This window comes from Chrysemys picta, chromosome 10, assembly GCF_011386835.1.
Source record: "Chrysemys picta bellii isolate R12L10 chromosome 10, ASM1138683v2, whole genome shotgun sequence".
Lineage (NCBI taxonomy): Eukaryota > Metazoa > Chordata > Testudines > Emydidae > Chrysemys > Chrysemys picta.
Genome location: NC_088800.1, coordinates 57,675,441 through 57,702,527, shown reverse-complemented (window position 1 = coordinate 57,702,527; position 27,087 = coordinate 57,675,441). Strand labels below are relative to the sequence as shown.

At 44.9% G+C, this 27,087-nt stretch overlaps 1 protein-coding gene across 5 annotated transcripts in view; it reads left to right on the top strand.

Annotated features, from left to right (window-relative positions):
* The first annotated feature begins 255 nt into the window (after positions 1-255).
* The window catches only part of WDR90 (WD repeat domain 90), a 52,838-nt gene continuing 26,006 nt past the window's right edge, over positions 256-27,087 (top strand). For 2 of the 5 annotated variants that reach the window (XM_065558733.1, XM_065558732.1), the window contains exons 1-18: positions 358-536; positions 1,409-1,500; positions 2,195-2,371; positions 2,991-3,129; positions 4,090-4,260; positions 5,378-5,501; positions 9,275-9,342; positions 10,598-10,707; positions 11,416-11,649; positions 12,503-12,565; positions 13,058-13,126; positions 13,883-13,993; positions 14,289-14,434; positions 14,564-14,621; positions 15,843-15,961; positions 17,021-17,182; positions 19,177-19,307; positions 26,623-26,739. In XM_065558733.1, the coding sequence (XP_065414805.1) occupies positions 527-536; positions 1,409-1,500; positions 2,195-2,371; positions 2,991-3,129; positions 4,090-4,260; positions 5,378-5,501; positions 9,275-9,342; positions 10,598-10,707; positions 11,416-11,649; positions 12,503-12,565; positions 13,058-13,126; positions 13,883-13,993; positions 14,289-14,434; positions 14,564-14,621; positions 15,843-15,961; positions 17,021-17,182; positions 19,177-19,307; positions 26,623-26,739 (2,101 nt within the window). In that variant the 5' untranslated portion in view covers positions 358-526. Of the gene's footprint in view, positions 537-1,408; positions 1,501-2,194; positions 2,372-2,990; positions 3,130-4,089; positions 4,261-5,377; positions 5,502-9,274; positions 9,343-10,597; positions 10,708-11,415; positions 11,650-12,502; positions 12,566-13,057; positions 13,127-13,882; positions 13,994-14,288; positions 14,435-14,563; positions 14,622-15,842; positions 15,962-17,020; positions 17,183-19,176; positions 19,308-26,622; positions 26,740-27,087 lie in introns of all 5 variants that reach the window. The other 3 variants (XM_065558735.1, XM_065558734.1, XM_024100663.3) reach the window with 2 other exon arrangements.

Below are 27,087 nucleotides of genomic sequence, written 5' to 3'. Positions count from 1 at the left end.
GGCTGACGTGCTGCCAGACAAACCTAGGTGCAATGCCCAGAGCCAAGGGCACAAGGATCCTTATGAAGGTGGTGAGCCCGTGCCAAGGTGGGGGGGTACAGGGAGCTGGGGGACAAGGCGGCACCCGGACTGCTCAGTGAGGGGGTGACACGGGAACTCTATGCTGGCAGGATGCCAGCTTGGGTGGGCGGGACCCAGCCATGGAGGCGGTGACACTGCTAGGCACAACACGGGCATCCCCACCTAGAGCGCCCCAAGGCGGCCATGACACTTACCGTGGCGGAAGCATCGACTCGCCAGACAGCAGCCTTGGAGGGACCCACTCTCCGCCTACGGGGCGCTACGTGCGCGCTCGCCGGGAGGCTCGCGGCATATTGGTCACGTGGCGCATGGGTGCTTGCCGCGCTAGCTGAGTGCCGAGGGAGCTCTATGGTTACCGGCGGGCCGGGTGGCGCGGGTTGGCGGGGCTGGCAGCGGCGGGGCGGTTGAGCTGCGGGCTGTAGCGGCAGGAGAGAGCGGGGCAGCCATGGCCAAAGGTACCCGACGCTTTGGGGGGCGGGGCTGGGGCAGTGGGACCCGGTAGGGGGTGAGGGGCCGAGGGGTAACGGACTCGCTGAGGGGCTAGGCTCCTGGGGGGGAGGTGGGGGATCCCTGTGGGGGGAGGCGGGGCTGAGGGGCCAGGCTCCTGGGGGGGAGGCGGGGGATCCCTGTGGGGGAAGGCGGGGGATCCCTGTGGGGGGAGGCGGGGCTGAGGGGCCAGGCTCCTGGGGGGGGGGGGCGTCTGAGGGAGGTGGGGGATCCCTGGGGTGGGGAGAAGCTGGGGGATCCCTGGGGTGAGTCTGAGGGGCCCTGTGTGGTGGGGCTGAGGGCTAGGATCTGGAGGAGGGGGTCCTGTGGAGCCATGCGGCTGGCGACACCTTCTGGTGGGCAGGGACCTCTCACAATAACCCCTTTCCTGCCCCCCATCGCAGCCTTGTGCCAGGGCATGAGCGCCTGAAAGTCCTTGGGAGCTGGTTATAAACACAGTGAAACTGACTAGTCTGCTCTCCATGTTCCACTGGAGGAAGGGGCAAAAGTCACACCAGCAGCATCACTAATGGAAAGACCCCTGGGTGGAGGTCTGGGATTTACCTGCCTCCAGGGCATTACACTGGTGTTCTTAAAGGACTGCTTGGTATCACTTTGTGCTGTCAAATACCAGCTTCTGCATTTCAGAAGAATTTCTGTCCTGGCCTCATGGAACAAATACTCCATGTGCCAATAAAACAGGCTCAGAGGCCAGTACAGTTTGGCAAGTGTGCCAGTGGGTTGCTTTAACTCCCTGCTGTGTGCTGATGAATCAGTATAACTGGACACATTGATGATCATGGATATCCTAGCATCTTCACTCTCTTCTGATTCTCTGCAGTGTGGCAGCATCCATATCTGAATGTCTTCAAGCACTTCAAAGTGGAGGAGTGGAAAAGATCAACTAAGGAGGGAGATGTGACAACATTTATGGTAACACATTGTATTCCTAATGTTTCCTGATTGGAGCAGCTGTACTGCAGAGAGAGCCAGGCACTCAGTGATGCTGAGAGAAAGAGAGAGGGATTTCCCAGTCCTCCTTGTTTTGTGATGTCAAAAAAAAAAAAAAAAAAAAAAAAAAGGAAGATTTCAGATTCCCTTGCTCTGTGTCATCAAAAGAGAAAACGATGACATCTTTCCATCCTGCCTCCTGCTTGTTGCAACAGAGGTGCCTAAAGAGGTCCAGAGAGCACTTGCTGGTAGTCCCCAGAGAACAATTGGCCAAATGGTGCTGGCTGTCATTTCTCACTTCTACATCACAATAAAGGCAGCTAAAAATACATTACATCCCTAATGTTAGCTTTCCATTTAGGCAATTGCTGTAGTTGCCACAGGGGATGTAATGTGATCACAAATGGGAAGACAGGTGGTTATGGGACAATGTCTCTGTTAAGATGTGATCCACCCAGAAAATGTTTGAGAACCCGTATGGTACCAGAACTTTCTAGTCCTCATTCTCCAGAGCTTTATTAGACTAATCTTGGCATACACCTCACTTGGCGCCAGTGATGGAATGTGTAATTGCATGTGTCGAGTGAACAAGCAGTAAGACTTCCACAACTGAATCTCCTCACTTACTTTACTGTAGGGCAGAACTTTGCATCAATGCATGTTCTCCTTTTTTTAGGACAAGACGTTGAAGGGAACAGTATATCGCATCCGTGGCTCCATTCCTGCCAGTAACTACATCCAGCTTCCCAAAACCAGTACACAGTCATTGGGGCTCACTGGTCATTACCTCTACCTGCTCTTTAAGCCCATGCCCGGCAAATATTTTGTGGTGCACCTGGATGTTACCACGGAGGTATGTGAGAGAGTCTGTTGCATGGCCCTTGGTGTAACTGAGTAGAAGAGTGGGGATTGAAATACAGTAGCTTTTCAAAAGAGTTTGAACATAGAGAATTGAACTGTATCGCCTGAGTGTTCTAGAGCAAGATAATCATCTGCCATAAGTATCCCATGCTGAAGTCCCATAGACTGCTATAGTAGCTGTTAAATGAAGTTAAAAGACAGGATTGCTGTCTTTCTTGATCACCTTTGTGCCTCACTTCTTAGAGTTTGAGAGCTCCAGTCATTTCTCCCTTGGCTCTTAATTTATTTACTAGAAGGCTTGCCTCATTATCAGTGGTGATTTCCCTGAACCTCACATGATTCACATATGATCTAACATCTGTGGACTCGAGGTAAAAATCTCAGACCTACTCTTCTACGATCTTACTGTGTGTTTTCTTCTGACTTCACTCTTCCCTGCTTAGGGCCACAGGGGTGTGGGGTAGACCATATGGAAGGCAAGCTGGCAGTAGTCTCTTAGCCTTGGTGGGTATCCAAGCTGGACAGAGTAGCGTCAACCAAGAAACTGTATCCTGCAGCATTTCTCTAGTGGTCTGCCAGGTGGATAACATTGTGTGTGTCTTTGTTCCCAGGATAGCCAGGTTGTCCGCATCTCCTTCTCCAACCTTTTTAAGGAGTTCAAGTCCACAGCCACTTGGCTTCAGTTCCCCTTCATCTGTGGAGCAGCCAAAGGGTCAGTGTATGAGTGCACAGCCAGAACTTCAAAGCAAGGTAAAGAAAAGCACATCTGAATAATAGTTTGGCTGGTCCCTCAGTGTGGGAATTAGCCCTACATACCTTAGTAAAGAGAAAATAACGTATCATACACCAGTATTGCTATAGTCACATGCGACCTGAGCTTTGAAGTCATGGATTTAATTAGTTAATTTTAGGGTGTCTGACAACGAGGGATGGTTTATTAAGTCCATGTTTCATTACGTATTTTTAACACTAGACTTTACAGGGTTTTTTCATTTTACACAATGTAGAATTAACCCGTGGAACTCACTGGCTCAGGAGACTGAGTTAAAAAAGGATTACGCACGTTATATGAATAACAGTAGCATCAGCAATTGCACTAGCTAGGATAAAAATTACTAGGGTGATCAAGCCTCATACATAAACATCTCAGTCAACCACCAGCTGGCATCAGGAAAAATTCCCCCAATGTATAGTAAGAAACAGTTGGATGCATTGTGATTATTTGACACACAACTCAAAAGTCTCAGGCATTGGCTGGCATTGGACACAAGATACCGGATTAGATGGATTTTTAATTTGTGATGGAAATTATGTTCCTAAAAGGATGGTCAGTTTGGACCAAAAAATTGACCTGTTTTGGAAGATGTTAAAATGTGAGGAATGGTAACTAGAGTCTAAATTTTCAGGAATGAAGGCCATGGGATCCATGCATAAAAATGTGTGTGCAATTAATTGTCTCTATTCACATGCAGCTACCACAGTTGTGCTGCAAATCAACATCTGGACTCAACTGATCACTAGAAACCTAGCTATCCATTTTCCTAGTGTGACAGTTGTCTCTAAATATGCATGTGCACAATTGTGCACACACACACACATGCTTCCCTTTCTGTAAGGATTTCAGCCCATGTGTAAAGCTGGGTTTCTGCTTTTTAAAATAGCTTGTCAGCGTTTAATGCTGGTTTTGACAGTGGTTTTTCTGATCCTCAGATTTGGTGGGTGTGGCCCCTGCCAATGTGCGCTGGACCTGCCTGATGCTTGACCTCCACTATATCCTCTCCATGTACCTGAATAGACGCTACAGCCATCTGAAGAGCATCAAACTGTGCTCCAACTTGTTGGTCAAAAATGTCTATACCAGTGACTTACTGTTTGAGCCAGGTAAGGAGCTGAAGCTTTGTGCTGGGAGCAGCATCTTATATGATTTTTAAATCAAACCTGGCTGCAAGGATGTGCTAGGCCTAATCCATTCTTACTGCTGCATTTCAAGACCTAATTCCACCAGGACCATTTGGCCATGTCTATTGCTGTTTGACACTCTGTTTTCAGCCAGTAATAACAAGGCACTGTCAACAAAACCCTTACTTTAATAATAACACTAATAATAATGACAGTAATTTTCCCTTGTCTGGTGCCTTCAATCTGAGGATGTCAAAGGGCCTCACAACTTTTCCCATTCTGTAGCTGGAAAAATTGAGGGGCCGAGAAAGATTAAGTAACTTGCCCAACATCACACATCAAATCAGTGGCAGATGAGAGAATGGACCCCAGCTTTCCTGTCTCTCAGTCCTGTCACTAGACCATCCTTCCCAAAAAGCTTCTTTTTCTTGTCACTCTGAAATCCAGATTTCCTCCAGTGTTTCTTTATCCAGCTACTCAGTGCAGCAGAGAAACTTCAGTCAAGACCTTTGTTACTAACACATTATCCTTTGTTTGAAATCTGCCCAACTACAACCCATCACAAGAAGAGAATCTTACAAACATCATGGTGGACCACTAAACAGGTCCCAAATGTGCTGTTGCACGTGAAGAGCACATTAGTTCCATAAAGTTGCACATGCATCAAATGAAAGAAGAAAACAGAAAAATATTCTAACACTAATCACATAGAACTGCAAAAAGAATCACCAACTGATCCACTTAGCAACCTGATATGATCATCAGTATTAAATTCCAAATCCTCTTGTAGAGCGTTTAAGCTACATTTTAAGGAAGAAAAAGATAATCTTTCATAACAAAGCTCTAAACTACCAGGTCTTATTGGAAGCTGAGAGTTTCAAGGATATTCCCACGGAAAGGCTTATGCACTTGCTACAATAATCTTTGTTCTTTTTTCATGTCGTAGCCTTTCTTTTTCAGATTTACAGAAAACTCTAATCTTAAAGTATTTGTTTGTCCATGGCCTGCTAAGAGTGCATGGTTCCAGCCACCTCTGTAAACATCTTCAGATGTTCTAGGAGTGCTTTGTGTCCTTATCTGTCTCCTTTTGTGCTTTTAGGGGTGACCTTCTCTGAGGCCCGCCAAGCTAAGCTAGCATTTCATGGCATTTCCCCCATGCCACGAGAAATGGCATTTCCTGTGCCAAAGGGAGAGAACTGGCATGACCGCTATGACTATATCAGGTATGTTTACGAAATGCTGCTTTTCGAGGAGGAAACTTGGAGTGCTTTTAGATCTTCCTTAGTCTCATTATTTTGTATATGTAACATACTTCATCAAAACACTTCTGTCTGAGAATATGAAGGCTGCAGAGTTAAGCATGCAAAAGTCAGGAAATGCAAGAATTTGCATAAAACTGGGATTATAGTGGAAACGCTTTGGCCACCTTAACTCTAGTTGTCAGTAATGCTGTAGTTGTAATGATGGGGACCAATGCAGCACAACTCACATCTTCAGCACTTAATTGTTGGCAACTAATATTTTGGGTAGGTAAAGGGCTGTTTAAGGTATCAACCATATGTTACCAGGTTTGCCCGTTACTTTGGGGTATGTTCATTTATTCGGGGACGGGGTTCTGTAATTCTATCAATGTACTGCTTGTGTCACTTGTGTTTTCATATGGAGCTCTACTTCTCCCTTCTGCAAGTCCCCTCCCAATGGAGCTATCCTGCAGGACCTACGTTGCCTAGGGCTGGGTTCCTCCAGCCCCAGAACCGGATGAACACACATACACACACATACATTAACAGAGCAAGTCTGAGCGGACCGGGTCAAGCAGCACTTTCAAGCTGCCACCCTTATGTGTCCCAGATTCAGCACGTCCCTATCCCCACTCTCACATCACAATTGTACTGGTAGTAACCTACTTGATGAGCAAACCCCACAGTATTTTGGGCACTGCAGGGATCTTTAGCTTAGGTAAAAGAAGCGTTGCTGCAGAGTAAATGGGGGAAGCTAAAAACACAAAAGAGTAAAGTTCAGCAAGAGAGAGAGAAGCAACCAGCTTAACCCTAAAAGTTATTTATTGAATAATAGTGATAACTACACAAAGAGAGCCTAAACCAACATAACATACATTATTAAAGGTTAATACCTAAGGTAGAAAGGAAAACAGCGAGAAAGAAGAGGATCTCACCGCTCCCTGAAGCTTGAACTGGTTGGGGTACCCAGGTGATGGTGGTAGCTCAGGGTCCTGAGTTCTGGAGACAGGCAGAGCCCCCAGCATGATCAGTCAGGAGATGGAGTCCCAGCGGAACTGATGCAGAGTTTGGGGTCTATGCATCAGAACACTTACTTGAACATAGGTAGGGGTTTTTGTAGAGAAACAACAATGGTTCAAGGGAGAACACTAGATTTGTTTAGGGTAAACCGATGACTCAAGGGTTTTCTTTAGGCTAGACAATAGGAGCTGATCACTCTTGGCTATGGGTGGTGGTTTTTTCCAGGGAGCTCACAATGCAACTAGGTTGCTTCAGTATTTTGGATATCAATCAAGGATTCATTACTAGAATTGGTCTGATAACTGCTGAGCTGGGTGTGGGCAGGCGTATGTTCATTAACATCTGGAGCAGAGATTCCCATGATGCAGTGCTTCCCTGCTTTTTCTGGTCCCAGAGTTAAGTGTGGTTCTCTGTTCTTCATTCTGTATGCTAATCCCTGTCCCATCTTTCATGCAGATGAGGCTAGGAGAGTTGTCTCTGCTCTCCATTCTGTATGCAAATAGAGATGTCTTAATCTTGTCACCCTTGTCAGGAGGGGTCTAGTGTGTCTCCCAACGCCCTTCACTGCTCTCTGTAAGCCTTTTCTCTGATCGGTTTTGGTTCAAGCAGAGTCTGGGGGAGTGGGGGGTGTCTTTCATGAGTCAGACAGGCTAGATCAGGGGTTGGCAACCTATGGTACATGTGCAAAGACGGCACGCGAGCCGATTTTTAATGGCACGCTGCTGCCTGCTGGAGTCCCGGCAGGCAGCAGCGTGCCATTAAAAATCCGGCCCGGCCCGGCCCGCTCTTCTCTGCCCTCCGCACCCCCCGCCCCCTCCCACGGGGGCAAGGGGCAGGGGGTAGAAGCTTGGTCCTGCCAGCTCCCCTGCCTCTTCCTGCAGTGTGCTGGGTTCCTGCCCCTCCTCCTCCTCTCCATCCCCTCCGTCCCTGCCAGCCAATCAGCTGATGGCCCTTGCAAGGGAGGGGTTGGGGAAGGAGTGGAGTCAGCTTGCTCGCTGCTCTGGACGGAGGCAGAGAAGAAGCGGGGGCAGGGCCTTGGGGAAAAGGGGTGGTGGAATAGGGGCAGATCCTCTCCAGCCCCCTGCCGTGAGCACCCCACGACCCCAGCCCACACCCCCTGCCCTCTGCCCTGAGCCCCCCAGACACACACCCAGCCCTGAGCCCTGCAGCCCCGCACACACCCCCAGGCCCGTGCCCTGAGCCCTGCGCCCCGCACATCCCCCAGACCCCTGCCCTGAGCCCTGTACCCCCCTCACACACACCCAACCCTCTGCTTGACTCCTTCACCCCCCCCACGACCCCAGCCCTGACTCTGGCACCCCCACACCCCAGGCACCCCCCACATCCTGACTCTTGCACCCCCCACATCCCCACCCCCACCCTGAGCACCAGATGGGAGCTCCTGCACCCCCACATTCCCACCTGCACCCCTCGCACCAAATGGGAGCTGCCCAGGTAAACGCTCCACATCCAAACCTCCTGCCCCAACCCTGAGCCCCCTCCCTCATTCTAGCTCCTGGCCAGACCCTACACCCCAACCCCCAGCCTGCTCCTTCACCCCCAGCCCTGTGCTCAGTGCACTCCCACCCTCAGCTCAGTGCAGAGAGAGGAAGAGAATGGGCCAGAACCAGGGAGAAGGTAAGTACCCACTATATGTGGGCAGGGCCAGGACCCCAGACCGGCAGCGGGCTGAGTGGATCCAGCAGCCGGGATTCCAGCTGGGAGGAGCTGACAGATGGAACCCCTGAGCGGCAGCGGGCTGAGCCGCTCAGCCCATTGCCAGTCTGGGGTCCTGGCCACCGGCCCCGCACAGCCCGCTGCCGGTCTGGGGTTCTGGCTGCCGGACTCTTGTCAGCCGGGGTCCCAGCTGCAGGCCCCGCTCAGCCCGCTGCCGGCTTAGGTGAACAGAATCCCAGACCAGCAACGAGCTGAGCAGGCCGCGGCGTAAGATCAACATTTTAATTTAATTTTAAATGAAGCTTCTTAAACATTTTGAAAACCTTGTTTATTTTATGATACAATAGTTTAGTTATATAATATATAGACTTATAGAGAGAGACCGTCTAAAAATCATTATAATGTATTACCGGCATGTGAAACCTTAAATTAAGGTGAATAAATGAAGACTCGGCACATTGCTTCTGAAAGGTTGCCGACCCCTGGGCTAGATACTGTGCCCTGGTTCCCCAAGAACAGAGAGCTGACTGGTATCACATAAAAACTGCCAGTTCCTAATCATCAGGTCAATAAGCACATACAGTTAATACCATACTTCTAATATCACAGCCAATGCCCTAGAAATGATCCAAATTTCCCTCCTTGCTGGGGTTTGCTTGTATTGCTAACTTAATCACACATGAACCTTTCTCCCAAGCTTGGTTATTCCTAGGGAGTTCTATGGCCCTGCCCTTAGTTCTCTTTGCCTTATAGACTTGGTCTACGTTGACTGCTAGATTGTGATCATCATTATGCCAATTAGTGAATGTACAGACATAGAAAAATGTCATAGTATAAATCAGACCAGAAAAAGACTCTAACCCTTATCTTGAGTTGGAACTTATAGGACCCACCTGTTCTGACATCAGGTTGAATCAGCCAAATAACTCTGCTTCTGTGTGAATGAAGCCTTTTAGCACCAACAGTACGTCAGCAAAATAGAGCCCTGCATATCTGTGAAGGGTCCTAGAACCTGCCACCCATTTACGAGGTGACTTTCCTCTGATCTTGTTGTTCAGGTTTCCCTCTGATGGATCCAAGCTGCCATATGATTCAATTCAAAAAGGCTGTTCCAGTCCTGCAGCAGGTAGGGAGTCTGAAGTAAATGACCATAGGCTGTGGTACCCACATCTGACTGAGCAATGTGCCAAGCTGGCTTTCAGATTATCTAGGTTATTGTCCTACCTAAAACAAAGTATGACATGGTACAAAGCCACCTGCACCATTTACTGCTGTTGTTAACTGAATAAAACTCAAAGTACAGCTTCGGTAGAGCATGGTGTAGAAGATCCATCCATTTACTCATACGATCAATATGATAAGTTAGCAACTGTCTTCCCTACATCAGAGTTCTGCTCCCAGCATATGCCATCAGTCTGTTGCTGTGTCCTGTTAGAGATCATTCCTCGCAGCAATAGGGGATTGGGTGATGAAGGTCCCCTTTTTGATATTCCCCTCCTTCCCTCATTAGAAACACTCAACCCAAGGAGTTGAGGTGGAGCATCTACCAAGGATTAGGAAGAACTTATGAAAGTTCCAGTTATTTTGAGGGTGGTAGCCCTCCCAGCTCAGGCCAGTTGGCTTTCTGCAGGTTATGGGCTACCCAAATGAACTGGATAGTTTTGCAAGGGGAAAATCAGTGTCTATGGGCTGCTGAGAAAGAAATGCAGCATCTCTAAAGTGCTGCTGAATTTTTAGAAGGTAATTGTAGTAAATACCTTAGTTGGCAAGTAAACTTCAATCTACATCTTCAGAAAGCTGCTCCACAGAGCCCTTGTACAGCACAATGGTATAGCAAGCAGCCCTGCAGTGATCCTTCTGGGAATTCTCCTCTTCTGCCCTGCTTCATCTACCTCTTTGTCAGAGCCATGATGATTCCCCATCTGTTATGACATCTTGTTGCAGCCATTACCCTAATCAAGGGGATCTGATGGAGCTCCCACTGGAGTCCATTAACATCACTTCTTCAAGGGTAGAATGGTTGCTGTTGAGTGTTATGAAACACTTCCTTCTCCCCTAGCGCAGCATGCTACCTTGGCAGCACATCCAATCCCTGTTCAAACAGGGGCAAAAGGAACAGGATTTGAACTTGATCTCCCATTTGACTAGCACCAGGCCAGCCCCTCTGGGTCTTGTGCAGTGTGTGCCCAATAGATAATGTGTCCTTTGTTTTCCTCTGTTGTGACATGGCCTGTGTTTCCAAATTGTTCCTTGAGTTCTTTAAGGAAGGAATAAGTAGTAGAATGAAGTAGCTGTTCAGCTACATCATCTGCAGCTGTGTGATCAGCAGGAGGGGAAGCAGATTGTAGGAAAGAGCCCAACACATTGCTGTTGTAATCTAGGTGTTCAAGTGCTAGAAGACCCAATCCGTCATCTTCCACGGCCAGTGACGCTTACCAAAGCTGTCCGGGACCGAGTGTCACTCATCCAACAGATAACCAGTCCTAAAGATGTGAGTATGGCCTTAGGCTGTAAGTGTAGCTTCCCATACCACCTCTAGCCAGAGGGTTTCCACATGTCCTGTTTTGTGTTTGGGATGTTTTTCAGTTTTGTAGTGGCTACTTTTTGTGTTCAATGGCCTGGGCTGTGCCCTGTCCTACAGTCAATAAACTCTGCAGTTTAATGACTTTGGGGGTCAGTCTGTCAGTCTATCCAAGATGCTTATATAGCCCCCATTACCGTAATATATGAACACCTCACAATCTTTTAATGTAATTTTGCTCCTGACACCCCTGAGAGATAGGGAAGTGTTATTGTCCGCATTTTACAGATGGGGAACTGAGGCACTCAAGAATAATGAAGTTCTCAGGGGCATGATGGATCTGTTTCTGGTGGGGTCTGGTGGGGAGGGAGAGTCTGTGTTTTAGATATTTGTGTTGGCTATCATACAGTGGAGAGAGAGAAGTTGCATTGGAAACCCAGTAAACGTGGCAATTCTGCCATTCCAAATCGGAAAGTCACACAGAGGACCCTATTTTATTCTCCTGCATCACTTGGCACACCTGAATGTTTTTGACATGTTGGATGTCTTGAGTTTTAGGTGTCTGAATAAAAGTCAGTCAAAAAACAAAACTAATTTCTCCCTTTCTCTCCAATCACAGCAATCGTAGGGAGCTGTGGGGCAGGCCTGATCTGTTGTCATTTGTTTACTCTTTCTCAGATGCCTCGCTGGTCTCCCCTAGTTACAAAGAGCATCCCCGAGGTTCACTTAGCAACCTCTGGGCCTCTGGAAGAAGTGTATTCTGGGGATCAGGAGTTCAGCAGGGCAGAAGGACTACAAGCTGCTGGGGATTCCACTGTACCATTACATGCAACAACTGATGGTGGTATTCATGTATATGCTCACAGAATGGGTGATGTCGCCATCCATGCTATTGGCATTAGCTCAGATGAGGTAAGTGAGAGAGCACCGCTGGACTCTGACAACCTGACCTTATTGGTTATCCTCTGTGTAACTCCACATCCCGCCTCTAACTTGTACAGAATCTTCTTAACTCTTCCCTCAAGTCTGCCCCTGTGGTGGCTCTGAGAATGCATGATGCTTTCATTAGAAGAACAATGTGCCTTGCGCTGAACTCTCCAGCCTAATGGCTTCCTTTTCCACTACTCCCATAAGTTCCCCACACCAGATCCTCAGCTGGTGTAAACTGGTGTTGCTCCGTTGACTTCAGTGCAACAATACCAATTTACACCAACCTCCATCTGTAAGTACCTTCTCAAGGAAGAATTCAGGTAGAACAGATCAGTTGCCTTTCAGACCCACATACTGCTGCCCTGTGCACTGAGATGCAGAAACATGATTATCCCAATTCTTGGGGCCTGACTGGTGGGTTAGAGCATTAGGCCAAGACTTCATATGGAAACAGAGCTCCTGAACCCAGCCTTCTTGCTCAAACTCTTACTGACCATAGGAGAAGATATATAGAGGTAAGGGACTCCAATGTACTAGGAACAAACAAGTTAAACTGCAAGTTTGTTCCTATAGGATGGGTCTGGAATGCTTATGGCTGGTGCTCAGTAACTCGGCAGAAAGAGCAACAGGAATGTCCACTCTGGTTGGAACTGGCAGAGATGATTATTTAATACTAAGGGCAGTTGTGAGCCAGCTTCCCTGGAATTCTCTCTTGATCTTGTTCCTTTATTTCACTTATATTTTAAGCTTCTCCAGGCAGGGCCAATGTGTCTTGTACAGAGATGATCATGCTATTGGCATTTAACAAATAACACCTATGTATTGATTTGCCCAGACTGCGTACACAAAGATTACTGGACCAGAGGTGCTCTCCAGCAAGAAAGCATCTCCCTTCAGGGTAAGAAAAAAGATTTCCCCCTTTCCATCTTTACAGATGCTCCCTTGAATTTTCATGACATTTGTATGTAACCATGGGGAGGGCTTGGCTGCCCTCTTGGAAAGGTGATTCAGGTTAACCAAGTCATTCCATTACTGAGATTATTCCATTTAGCACTGTCCACTGTGGGCTTTGGTGCTTCTATTCCTGGAGGAGATGGAGCTCCTGAAAACAAGACTTCAGTCGATTCCTGCTCTCACTTCCTTTTGGATTTCCTTTAATGATCATTACCTACTGAATAAACTCCTCCCTTAATGTGAAGAAGTTAAGGTAGAGAGACAGCCCTCTCACTTCAGGGAGAAACATGAAACCCATCCAGAGGGACACAGATTAATGTGGGGCAGAGGGAACTTGGTAGATCACTGGGATGTAATTTGCAGTTGGTGCTGGTACAGTTTAGGGCTCACATGCTTTATTCAGGCTGGTACTTTTGACAATATCTTCTTCTTTCAGAGACTCTTACCGGATCCAATCCTGAAGCTGAGGACAATTATTGGCTTTGGGGGTTACAGCACCAAATGGGTCAGTAACGAAGAGGCTTTTAAGAATGTAGTTGCAATACATTGACTATGGGGGAGATTTTCAGAGGCACAAAGGGCCTTTGACTTTCATGCTTAACTCCCTTTGTCTTTGGAAATCACCCCACCCGGTTTCTTTCGACTACAAATTTTTGGGGGTGAAAAGCTCATTTCCATACACGGAATTTGCCCCAGTAAAATTCTGAAATCATGTGCCCCTTGCCAAATCTTGTTACAGATTCCAAACTGATCCGTGTATCACACATCTAGAATTTCTTTGGAATCCAAAAATGCATTGGTGCCTTAGGCTGGTGTGTTAGTTTGTCCTCCTGTGGTATTGCATTCTGATTCTTCCAACCATCCTCTTAATGATCCATGTTAGAGTTTAAAAAAAAAATCCTGTTGGGTCATCTAGTCCATTTCCTGTGAACAAAGGATTGTTCCCTTATATATTGCATATATGATGTTAAACATGACTTGGATGGAAGATCAACTGAATTAATTGGGATGTACTATAAGCCGACCACTCAGTTTTCCTTTGATGGTTATAAATTTGCATCTATTTTTGTGTGGAACAGCTGTCATCTAGATAACACACACCTGCATATTTGCACCAGATTTCCAAATATCTGCATGTCTTAATTCTATGCACATCCATCTGTGCAAGCACAGGGGGGCTCTCCTCTCAGTTTGTAGACTGGGTCACCTTTGTAGTATCCTCTCTTCTGCCCTTACTCTGATTCTTGCCTTTGTCCTGCAGGCTCTGTGGACTAAGAACAGCTCTGCAGTGGTTTACCCCTGTCATGCTATTATAATAACCATGCAGATTGAAACTGGAGAGCAAAGGTTCTTCATTGGACATACAGATAAGGTAAAAAGTGGATTGCTTTGCATAAACAGATATGACAACCCCACAGAGAATATGCAACAACTGCAAGTATTTGATGTGTGAAAAAACATGAGACTACTCCTATCCCAAGCCTGGTTCATTCTAGGGAATTGTATCAGCTCACTGGCTAGGGGGGAAGTTACAAGAACTCCAGCTCCTAGCAAGAGTCATTCTAAGGAATGATGTTGGATCGACAGCAGTGGGAGTTTCAGCTACTCCAGTTCTAGCCTCTCCCAGAAGCTGGGGGTTATTTTCGCTAACATGATGTTTCCTGCAGGTATCGGCATTGGCATTTAATGGAAACAGCACATTGCTGGCTTCTGCACAGATGGGTCACCTGAGTATGGTACGACTTTGGGATTTTCAGAAGGGGAAATGCCTATCCATGTTTAAAACCCACGTCCATTCAGTCTCGTCCCTCAGGTACACTGCAGGCGTGTTTTGGGCAGTGTGTGTCGGGGAGGAGTTGAGAGTGGGCTTTTAATTTTTCCCATTGAGATCCAGGCAGGGTGTAGGATACTTCATTTCACCCTGAGTTTTCTCCTCTTGCAGCCTTTCCTACAGTGGAGCTGTTCTCTGTGGCATTGGGAAAGATGGACATGGCAAAACAGTGAGTAATAAAGCTCTTGGGCTATTTGGGTTCCACTTACCTAATGGGTTTTTTACCCATGAAAGCTTATGCCCAAATAAATCTGTTAGTCTTTAAGGTGCCACCGGACTCCTCGTTGTTTTTGTGGATACAGACTAACATGCCTACCCCCTGATAATGATGTTTGTTTTTCTCCTGGAATGTGCAATTACTCTACACATAGAACCAATCATATGTCCCTTCCAAGACACAGTGGCTAGATGCTAGTTTCCTTAAATGTCCTTAGGCAATACCATTCAGTGTAGATCATGTGAAATCCTCTTATTACCAAACTGGTTAGAAAATATTTGAATATTTATTTCCTTACTTGATATTTATAAATCTGTGAACACACACCTCCCTGAATCACAAATTCTACTGACAGGTTTCAGAGTGGTAGCTGTGTTAGTCTGTATCAGCAAAAAGAACGAGGAGTACTTGTGGCACCTTAGAGACTAACAAAATTTATTTGGGGTTTTAGCCCACGAAAGCTTATGCCCAAATAAATTTGTTAGTCTCTAAGGTGCCACAAGTACTCCAAATTCTACTGAGTAAATCCTGGTTCTGTAGCTAGTCACGGCTTTTTGTTGGTGTGGAAGCCTGTTCATGCTGAATATCAAGAACTTCCCTGCTTCCCATAGTTTATTAACTAACGTCACAGTTAATGAATGGGTGGGACTGCCTTTGGAGCAGTTTTGGTTCCACTTACATCCTACAGGGGTCGCTACAAGTTGACACAAGGCATTTCCTTCTGAAGGTGCTGAGCACATTCCTCTACAGTTCTACTAGCTCCTACTCTTACACTCCTTTGCTGCTCTAGCACTCCCTGTAATTAATTACACACTGGGTTCCATTCTTTCTCCGTTTGCAAGTACCTTATCTTAGTCCCAGATTCAAGCCCTGTCCAGGAAACCCTGCAGGTAGGGAAACTGATTATCAGACAGACTAGCCTATTAAAATGAAAATCACCAGGCTCTCTGGGGTTGTCCTGAATCTTTCTGTGAGAGATTTTTCTCCACTCTGTTCACAGCAATGTGGATAAAAGCCCCAATGCACAATACCAGCATACTGGCAATTGGGAGCAGTATCTGGGGTTTCACCTGCTGTGGGAAGGCTAGCAATCTTCTCCATTGCTTGTACGGTCTAAGGCCACCTGGGTGTTATGTTTCCAGCAGTTCTACTCTTGCCGTTCTATCTCTGCAGATGGTGGTGGTGTGGAATACTGCTCAGGTGAACCAGGGTGGAGAGGTGGTTGTGCTGGCCAAAGCTCACACAGATGTGGACATCCAAACCTTGAAGATTGCTTTTTTTGATGACACCAGGTAATGTGCAAATAAGTGAATGTGAGAATAAGGTAAAACAACAGCCTAGATCAGGGGTGGGCAAACTACGGCCCACGGGCCGGATCTGGCCCGCGAGCCATTTTAAGCCGGCCCGTGAGCTGCACCACATGGCTTGGCCCTACTCCGGCTGGGACGCTGGGTCGGGGCCGCACCACACGGCTCAGCCCCGCTCTGGCGCTCCAGCCGGGGCGCTGGGTCAGGGCCACACCATATGGCTCCCAGAAGCCACAGCATGGCCCCGCTCTGGCTCCTATGTGCTCCAATGGGAGCTGCAGGGGCAGTGCCTGTGGATGGGGCAGCGTGCAGAGCCTCTGCGTAGAGAAGGGACGTGCCACTGCTTCTGGGAGCTGCTTGAGGTAAGCGCCACTTGGAGCCTGCACCCCCTGAGCCTCTCCCCACGCTCCAATACCCTGCCCCACCCCTTATTCCCCACCCGCTCACCAAACCCCTCGAGCCCAGCCCAGAGCACCCTCCTGCACCCCAAACAGTTCATCCCCAGCCCCACCCCAGAGCCTGCACCCCATCCTGCACCCCAACCCCAATTTTGTGAGCATTCATGGCCCGCCATACAATTTCTATTCCCCAATGTGGCCCTCGGGCCAAAAAGTTTGCCCACCCCTGGCCTAGATGAAGGCTGGGGTAGTCAGTAGGTGGACCGTGGACCAGATCCGGACGGCAGACACGTGAACGGACCCCTAAATCTTTTTATTTACTTATTATCATTATTGTTATTATTGTTGTTATTTTTTTATTATTTTCTCTGGAGTCTGGACTTGACTATATCTTGACCAAGAAATTTGAGCCTTGACAAAAAATAATTGACTATTTCTGTATTAAGGCATTGCTGGGAGGAAGCTCACTGCATTGCTGGAGTTCCAGCTTGCAGACAAAAGGTACTTCTGGAAGGAAGCTGCTGTTAGCCTTCCTCTTCTCTCCCCTGGTGTCAGTGTGTCCATTTCAGCTGCTTTCAGGGAGCAGGCCATTTGTCAGTTCAGAGCGAGTCCTCCCTGGTTCCTTACTCAGCCTCTCGTGTAACAGGATGGTGTCGTGTGGCAGAGATAATGTGAGGCTGTGGCGAGTGCGGAGTGGAGCGCTGCGCTCGTGCCCAGTGAATTTGGGGGAGTATCATTCCTTGGAGTTCACCGACCTGGCCTTTGAGAAAGGGCATTCCGCTGAGCGGGAACCTGAGGACCGGACACTGTAAGGATGGAGCCACTTTTTCTTTCCTTAAATCACTTTCCTTAAATTAATTTTTTAGGGACACTGTGATTCACTCTGCCTTTGTCCCTGGGAGCTGTCTGCACTAGCATGTTGAGCTTTAGATTAGTAAGCATAGGGAAAAGGTTGAACAGTTGTGGTTTTGACTTGCTCATCCCTGTCCTTAACTTGAGCATTCTACAGTCCTTTATCTGCATTCTCTCTGCAGAAACAAAGGTGCTCTACAGAGCCAGCCTATCCTTTATTCTCCTCCTTTCTAAGACTTCAGATCCTAAAAGAAGCTTAAAATCCCTTGTAGAGTTGCACAAGAAATGACATATTTCACCAGTCATGTCCTCTGTGAAAATCTGCCCATGGATTTGCTGTTAATGTTCATTTGGCAGTGGGAGGGGTGTGGTGTAATAACATTCCCCGTGACTTTTTTATACTTCAGCTTAATCACTCAACCAAGACTCCTGCTACCAGAGCGATATTCCAAAAACACAGAATTGCCAGGTCTGTTAATTTTCACCTTCCCTCTGTGGGCTGAGCCCTGTGGGTGTAGAGTGCCCAGTATTGCTTCGTTTCTCGTTGATGGATGTGCCGTGGGAAAAATCACTTTCCTCTAATGTTTTATTCCGTGCTTTGGATCAAAGGCACTGTATACATAAATAAAATGTAATATATTTAATCACAAACTAAACTATCTACCAATATTGTGAACAAAAAGTTCAAAACTCAGAAATGAAAAGCCTTCCCCAAAATCATGCATTCATCTTATTTGTACATTTTACATCCAGATCTCCTATATGGGGAAAGTCTTTGCCTTTCCAACACAATTTATCTGAAGCAATAATAATTTTCCTGAATTATTCCAATTTATTTCCCTCCAAAAGTTTAACAGTCACTTCCATTAAACATAAGCAAATGTGGCTTTGATTTTCAGGACTCATTTCTGTGAAGCCTCTCTGCCTCCATTTATTACAATTCAGTTCAGGATAGCATTTGTGCCAAACATGCCTGGAACCCTGTTATTTCCCATAGGGTCATGGCTTATGGTTACATCCATTTCTCAGTTTGAGCTAGTGAAAGAGATTTTGGGCAAAAGTTGCCAGAGATCTTGTTTCTGCGAACTGATCCTAATCTCCTTCTGGTACAGGTTAGTAATACTTCCATCTTTAGTCTTCAGCTGGTTTTGGGATGGATACCTGAGAGTCCGCAATCCTCCTTACTGATCCTTGATGGAGGGTTCTGTGTCCTACAATAATAGAAATAATAATAATCCAACGTTTGTATATTTTCTTTTAAGTTTTGTTACACTTTGGGATGCACGTCTCTTCCTCTTTACTTCTATTTTTTCCTCCTAAATTAGAAAAGATGGGGGGGGGGGAAATCTTTCTAATGATTCCTCCATAACAGGCTGGTAGAGTTTTTCTTTTTATTTCTTCACAAAGGAAAAAATATGATCTCCGAGTCAGAAGTAGCCGCATCCTGATTAAAATTTTCAGTTGTTTCCAGACTTCTGAGTCTGAAGTCTATAGTTTATATAGATATACAGGATAACTGAAGATCATTTTTGTGACCAACTAGGCACTTACAGACTCAAGACTCATTAGTTTTGCTTTTTCCCTTATCTTTTATGTTGGCTGAATTAACTCTTGAGATTTTTTTCTAAATTGCTCTTTCAAAGGGAAAAGGAAAAGAAGGATGGAGAGGTCTAACTCCATCTACCAGTTATAGATTCCCAAGTTAGCTCCTGCTGAAAATCAAATGCTTGAATCCTGTCATCCAGTCAAGCTATCATTGCATTACGAACTAGAATTGCTAAAGTTATTAGACAAACAGCATGTTTAAAGTTATTCCAGGCTTGTTTACAAAAGTGTGGTGTAAAGTTAACACTGAAACAAAATGCAGAATACAGTTCTTCTGCTAAACAATGTCTCTGAAGTTCCCATTGTGGTCACTGGTGTCTAATGGTGGTGTCCTTTCCCTTTCAGCTTTGTTTGCAGCAAGAGTGGCCACATCTTGGAAATTGACTACAAGAACTTCACTATCAGAAATGCCCGGCGCCTCCTGCCTTCTCAGATTCAGCACTCTCACCGACGGGAGAAGCAAACCTTCAACTCGGGTATGGGCTTTGGTGGGAGATGGATAGATGACTAAGAGGAAGTAGGACATGCTACATTATGAACTTTCACTAGAAATGTTTTTACTGAAATTGTCCCCTGAGTTTGAAGGAAGAGCCCTGTGAGGGAACACCAGACAGAAGCAAACCTAGGACCCAAGTTTCATAATACAAGGTGCAAAATAGGCAGAATTGCAGGGGATCATCTGTAGGCTGAGATAATCTGACATCACACTAGTAGTAAGGTTTTGGGGAGCACAGGTGGGGCTTCAGCCAGTTTCTTCTCCAGTGAAATCTCCTATGCATTGAAGGGGGAGAAAGCGAGACTATATTTAACCCAAATGTACCCTATTTTGGGGTTAGATTAGATGACCCTTGCAGTCCCTTCTAACCCTATGATTCTATTACCCATATACCCATATTAATTTACATAATCCCAACCTATTGGGCTCAGTGCTGGAGTAACGGGATGCAATTCTCTGGCTGTGTTATACAGCAGGTCAGACTAAGTGATCTGATAGTCCCTCCTGTCCTTAATCTATGAATCTGAAGAATCTGGATTTGGGAGAAAGGATTGTAACTGTATAACTATTTAAAGATTATAATATGATGGGAAATGCTCTTTTTACTGGACAATAGGGGCACATTTTCAGAAGCAGTCTTTAAATGTGTGTGCGTTAGTTTTTGCACATGTATTTTTTGAGTCCTAAAGATTTTTGCATATGCAAAATCTCATGTGGATACACAAGCTGTACTTATGTACGTAAGCAGTTGAGTATCTATATGATTTTTCATGCACATTCACATCTGAGGTTTCACTCATGTAAAACCTCATGCTCCAGAAAGCATATATGCAGAAGTGTAGGTGTGCAGATTTGGAGGGCGGATGGAGGCCTTTGGAACTTTGGCCGTAGGGGCTGAATTAAAAACAATGAGTGTAGATGGATTCAGCTGGGAGGGAGAAGTTTTGCTTGTGAAGACAGTAAGAGTGGAGCGGCCTCATTAAATAATTAGGGTAAAATCTATTAGAGGGTGTCACAGTATACCCCCCCAAATCTGAATTCTGGGGTAGAGATGTGGGGACCTGCATGAAAGACCCCCTCAGCTTATCTTCTTTATTAGGATAAAACTCTTCCAAGGCACAGTCTTCTGCCTTGGACAGATATTGCTGCCACCACCAAATGATTTTTCACAAATATTCAGGGAAGGGTCACTTGGAATCCCTATCCCCCCAAGCCTCTTCACCCCCTTTCCTGGGGAGGCTTCAGAATAAAATACCAACCAGTTGCCTTAGCAATGTGAGCACAGACCAACCCCTTGTCTAAGGACTTTGGAATCAAAGGATTCTTTAAAAAAAGGTAAATTTTATTAAAAAAGAAAGAAACACATCTGAAAACTCAGGCTTTAGGGATTAAACTCAAAAAATAACTTTCTTGGGGTTCATCTTAAAGGTTACAAGCAAAACAAAAGCACCTGGGGTTAGCACAGAGGAATCCACAAACCAAAACAACCAAAAAGATTCCTAATCGCATCTGTCTTAACTTTTCCAGTGCTACTTACATATCTGGAGTTCCAAATGAGGAGCTTCTAGTTATGATGCTGAAGATTTCCCATACCTGGCTTAAAGCTTACAGCTTGTTGCTGCCTTCACCTCTGTCCAGCCTGAGAGACAAAGAAAAAAACCCCCAAACCCAGCAGTTTTTCCAATTTGAAAGGGTACAGCCTCCCTGTTGGTTCCCCTGGTCAGGTGCCAACTCAGGTTAAGCTTCTCTTAACCCTTTACAGTTAAGGCAATTAGGGTACAGCTGCTAAGGAGGATTCTATAGCTACTGACTGGCAGGGTGCCCATAAAAGGGAGCTTCCCCCTTCCCCCCCATTTATCACAGAGGGATTGAAGTTGAAATTAAGCAAATTCTTTGAAAATAAAGCAATGCTCTGCCTAACACAGATGACTGGTTTTGATCAGATCAGTGGTGACAAACTTCCTACCAAAAATAATCCGACTTGACATGGCTAAGTACCATCTTAAGAAGAATTTTGGTGTTTTAAGTGATGAATGTTTAGAATAAACACCCTTTTTTTAGTAACATAAAACAATGTTTTAATCAGCCAATAGGAATCCTGTGCCCAGTAGCATGTAAAAAGCTAAACATACAAAATAAAACAACTGGTCTGTTCTTTCATTGGTGAGCAAAATCTCAACAGTATTTAGAATTCTTTAATGCTATAGAAGTCAAAGTATTATGACTTTCAGCAAGTCTTGTATTGCTAATATAACATTAGTTAGAATTTGTTTTCAAGAGCTACTGCTACTCATATTATAAAACAGCACATAATGTGCTTTATTTTATAGAATTATAGACATGTAGGGCCAGAAGGGACTTCAAGAGGTTATCAAGTTCAGCCCTTTGCACTAAGGCAGGACCAAATAAACCTAGGCCATCCCTTACAGGTGTTTATCTAGCCTGGTCTTAAAATCCTCCAAAAATGGTAATTCCACAACCTCCCTTGGAAGCTTTGTCCACAATTTAACTACCCTTACAGTTAGAAAGTTTTCCCTAATATCTAACCTAAATCGCCCTTGCTGCAGATTAAACCCATTTCTTTTTGTCCTACCTTCAGTGGACATAGGGGACAATTGATCACCATCCTCTTTATAACAGCCCTTAACTTATTTGAAGACTGTTATCAGGTGTCGTCCCCCCCCCGTCTTCTTTTCTCAAAACGAAATATGCCCAGTTTTTTTAATCTTTCCTCACTGGGCAGGTTTTCTAAACCTTTTATTGTTTTTGTTGCTGTCCTCTGGGCTCGCTTCAGTTTATCCACATCTTTCCTAAAGTGTGGCACCCAGAATTGGATAAAGTACTTGAGGTCAGGCCTCATCAGTCCCAAGTAGAGCAGGACAATTACCTACCATGTCTTACATACGACACTCCTGTGATGCAGTTGCAAAAAAAGGCTAATATCCTGTTAATATATCCCAGAATGATATTTGACTCTCTTGTAACTGCATCACATTGTTGACTCAGATTCAGTTTGTGATTCACTATAGTCCCCAGATCCTTTTCAGCAGTACTACCACCTAGCCAGTTATTCCCCAGTTTGTATTAATGCATTTGATTTTCCCTTCCCACTTGTCTTTATGGACTTCCATCTTGTTGATTTTAGACCAATTCTCCAATTTGTCAAGGTCATTTTGAATTCTAATCCTGACCTCCATATGCCTCCGAGCTTGGTGTCATCCGTATATTTTATAAGCATACTCTCCACTCTGTTATCCAAGTTGTTAATGAAAATATTGAACAATACCCGACCCAGGACTGGCCGCTTCAGGATCTCACTAGATACACCCTCCCAGTTTGACAGTGAACAACTGATATCTACTCTGAGTACAGTCTTTCAACCAGTTGTTCACCCACCTTTATAATAATTTATCTAGACCACATTTGCCCAGTTTGCTTATGAGAATGTCTTGTAGGACTGTGTCAAAAGCCTTAAGAAAATAAAGATGTATCACGTCTATTGCTTCCCCTCCATTTACTAGGCTAGTAACCCTGTCAAAGAAGGAAATTAGGTTGGTTTAGCATGATTTGTTCTTGACAAATCCAAGTTGTCATTCCATAACACTATTATGCGCTAGGTGCTTATAAATTGTTTGTTTTATAATTTGTTCCAGTATCTTTCCATGTATCAAAGTTAGATTGACTGGTCTATAATTCCCGAGATCCTCTTTGACTTTGTTCCCCTTTTTAAAGATAAGTACTCATTGGCCCTTCTCCAGTCCTCTGGGACCTCACCCATCCTCCAGGAGTGTTTGAAGAGAATTGCTAATGGTTCTGAGATTGCTTCAACTAATTCCTTTAATACTCGGCTTAAGGTGAATTTCATCAGGCTGTGCTGACTTGAGTACACCTAACTTATCTAAATGTTCCTTAACCTGTTCTTTCCCTATTTTGGTTTGCATTCTTTCCCCCTTTTTAATTTTAATCATGTTGAGTATTTGGTAATCATTAACCTTTTTAGTGAAGACTGAAGCAAAATAGGCATTAAACACCTCAGCCTACTTCTTGTCATCAGTTATTAGCTCTCCTTCCCCACTAAGCAGAGGACCTGCACTTTCCTTCATCTTTCTCTTGCTCCTAACATATTTATAGCACCTCTTCTTCTTTCCTTTTATGTCCCTTGCTAAGTGTAACTCAATTTGTGCCTTAGCCTTTCTGTTTAGTCCCTACAGGCTAGTGCTGTTCTTTTGTACTCCTCTTTAGCAGTTCATCCATGTTTCCACTTTTTGTAGGATTCCTTTTTAATTTTTAGTTCATTAAATAGCTCCTGATTGGCCTCCTACTATTGTTCCTATCTTTCCTTCAGTTTGGGATACTTTGCGGTTGTGCCTTTAATACTGACTCCTTGAGAAACTGCCAGCACTTGTGAACTCCTTTATACTTTAGATTTTCTTCCCATGGAACCTTACCTACCAATTCTCTGAGTCTGTTAAAGTCTGCTTTTTTGAAGTCCATTTGTGACGGGTTTGGTCACAGAGACCCCCTTGGGACTGTCACCTGATATGCTGAAATTACCTCTGAGCACGTTTTCCCTGACAGCTTGGGGACTCCAGAACCCTGCCTTGTTGAGCCAAACATGTTAGCCTGCTGCAACAAAGACCCAGGTCTGAACCATGCCCCTGAAGCTGCAGGCTTTAACTGAAAACCACTCAGCAGGTTACCTATCTCCAGCACCCCCAGTTCCCAATGTAAAGTAAAACCTATTTCCCCATGCTAATTTTTTCCCCCTACTGTTACTCACACCTTGTCAACTGTTGGAAATGGGCCATCCTGATTATCACTACAAAAGTTTTTTTTCTCCTGCTGATAATAGCCCACCTCAAATGATTACTCTCGTTATAGTTAGAATGGCAACACCCATTTTTTCATGTCCTCTGTGTGTATATATATCTTCTTACTGTATTTTCCACTGCATGCATCCGATGAAGTGGGTTTTAGCCCACGAAAGCTTATGCTCAAATAAATTTGTTAGTCTCTAAGGTGCCACAAGTACTCCTTGTTCGTTTTTTTAGTTCCCAATGGGAGCCAAACCCCAAATAAATTAGTTTTACTCTGTATAAATCTTATACAGGGTAAACTCATAAATTGTCTGCCCTCTATAACACTGATAGAGAGAGATGCACAGCTGTTTGCTCCCCCAGGTATTAATCACTGGGTTTATTAATAAACAAAAGTGATTTTATTAAGTATAAAAAGTAGGATTTAAGTGGTTTCAAGTAATAGCAGACAGAACAAAGTAAGTTACCAAGCAAAATAAAACAAAACACGCAAGTCTAAACCTAATACATTAAGAAACTGAATACAGGTAAACCCTCAGAGATGTTCCAATAAGCTTCTTTCACAGACTAGACTCCTTCCTAGTCTGGGCCCAATTTTTTCCCCTGGTATAGTCCTTGTTAGTTCCAGCTCAGGTGGTAACTAGAGTATTTCTCATGACTGTCAGCCCCCTTTGTTCTGTTCCACCCCCTTTTATAGCTTTGGTCCAAGGCAGGAATCTTTTGTCTCTCTGGGTCCCCACCCCTCCTTCTGAATGGAAAAGCACCAGGTTTAAGATGGATCCCAGTATCATGTGACATGGTCACATGTCCTGTGAGACTCCAGCCTTCATTCTTCCAGGTCTGGCCTGCATGTCCCCAGGAAGGTTTGCAAGTAAACAGATTGCCCTAGTTAATGGGAGCCATCAAGATTCCAAGCCACCATTAATGTCCCACACTTTGCATAATTACAATAGGACTTCAGAGTAATACTTCATATTTCTAGCTTCAGGTACAAGAATGATACATTCATACAAATAGGTTGAACACACTCAGTAGATTATAAGCTTTGTAATGATACCTTACAAGAGACCTTTTGCATAAAGCATATTCCAGTTACATTATATTTACACTCATAGGCATATTTCCATAAAACATATGGAGTGCAACATCACACCATTATCCTTATCCTGCTGCTCTCACTCATTCCTGTATTTAGAATAATGAAAGATATCATTTCATGGTCACTTTCATCCAAATTGCATTCTGCCTTCTGATTTGCAACCAGTTTCTCCCTCTTGTTCAGAATCAAATCTAAAATCGCTGTCACTCTGGTTACTTCCTCCACTTTATGAAACAAGAATTTGTCCCCAATACATTCCATGAACTCATTGGAAATTCTGTTTTGGTGTATTACTTTAACTACTCAGACATCTGTTGGAAAAGTCCCCCATTACTACCAGGTCTTGTGATTTAGATATTTCTGTTGTTTGTCCTAGAAATGCCTCATTCATCTCCTCTTCCTGATTTGGTGATCTCTAATAGACCCCACTATTACAATGATCCCTGCCATTTTCACTTTATAATGCTTTACAAATGTATATTAATTAGACTTCCCAACTACTTTTTGAGGAGGGTAGATATCATTCCCATTTTATATATGGGGAAACTGAGGCGTGGAATTTAAGACTTGATCATGGTCACAAGTTGTATTAGGGTTAGGGTCTGGCTCCCAGTGCTTTTGATTAGACTAGACTTCATTGATATAGTCGTAAGGATTGGATGTTTTAGCTATTTCTTAACGCACATAGTCTCCTTTGCTACATTCCCATCCCCTTTCCCTCTCTCCTCTTTCTTGTTTCTCCCTCCATAGATGAACCAATTCGAAAAGATAAAGGAAACACTTTTTCACACCATTAGCCTGTGACTATCATTGCCATGATGTATTGTTAAGGCCAGGAGTATGGCAGTCTTTGAAAAGTGATTGGACGTTTCTATGGATAACAAGGATACCCACCATTATAATAGTAATATTAAATATGAACAAGAGTTCTGGTTGTAATAAAAGCCCTTCTGATTTGGGGCATGATCCATCATCTAGCAATTGGAGGTTAGGAGAAGGTGTTCAAAAAAGAAGTGGATAAATTCATGGAGGATAGGTCCATCAATGGATATTAGCCAAGATGGGCAGGGACAGTGTCCCTAGCCTCTATTTGCCAAAGGCTGGGAATGGGCGACAGGGAATGGATCACTTGATGATTACCTGTTCTGTTCATTCCCTCTGGGGCACCTGGCATTGGCCACAGTCGGAAGACAGGATACTGGGCAAGATGGACCTTTGGTCTGATCCAGTATGGACGTTCTTATTTTCCCTGGGGACAACTTATCCCATAACTGCTACTGAATCGCTCAGCATTGGACTAGATGGATCATTGGTCTGATCCAGTCTGGTAATTTTTTGGTTCCTTACATTGTGCTAATTCGTAATATTTGTCCTTTCAGGTCCTGGGATTGCTATAAACAGTATTAGCATCTCCTCTACCTTCTGTGCCACAGCCTCAGAGGATGGCTACGTGCGGCTGTGGCCGCTGGATTTCTCGGCAGTCTTCTTGGAGGCTGGTGAGTAGACCATGGATCTCTCTCACTCATTCCCCACTCAATTCTGCATTCATATCAACCTAGCCCTATGGGGCCAAAGTTTTCCTGGAGGAAAAAGGGAATGTAGCCTAGGGTTCCACTACACTGCTCTTCTGATCCATTCCCAAACCTGAGCTCTTGTGAAGAGCAACAGAAATTCATTCTTAGGCTTCTCTTATGGTGCTCTCTCAGTGGGCTAGACCCTTGTGTGTAGTAACTGCCACCTCCTGCAGTGAAAAGTTAGATAAGTCTGTACAGAATGAATCTTGGGGATTATCTCTTCAAGAGTGGTCCTTGTTTTTCTGGAATTCTAGAGAATGACAGAAGTCT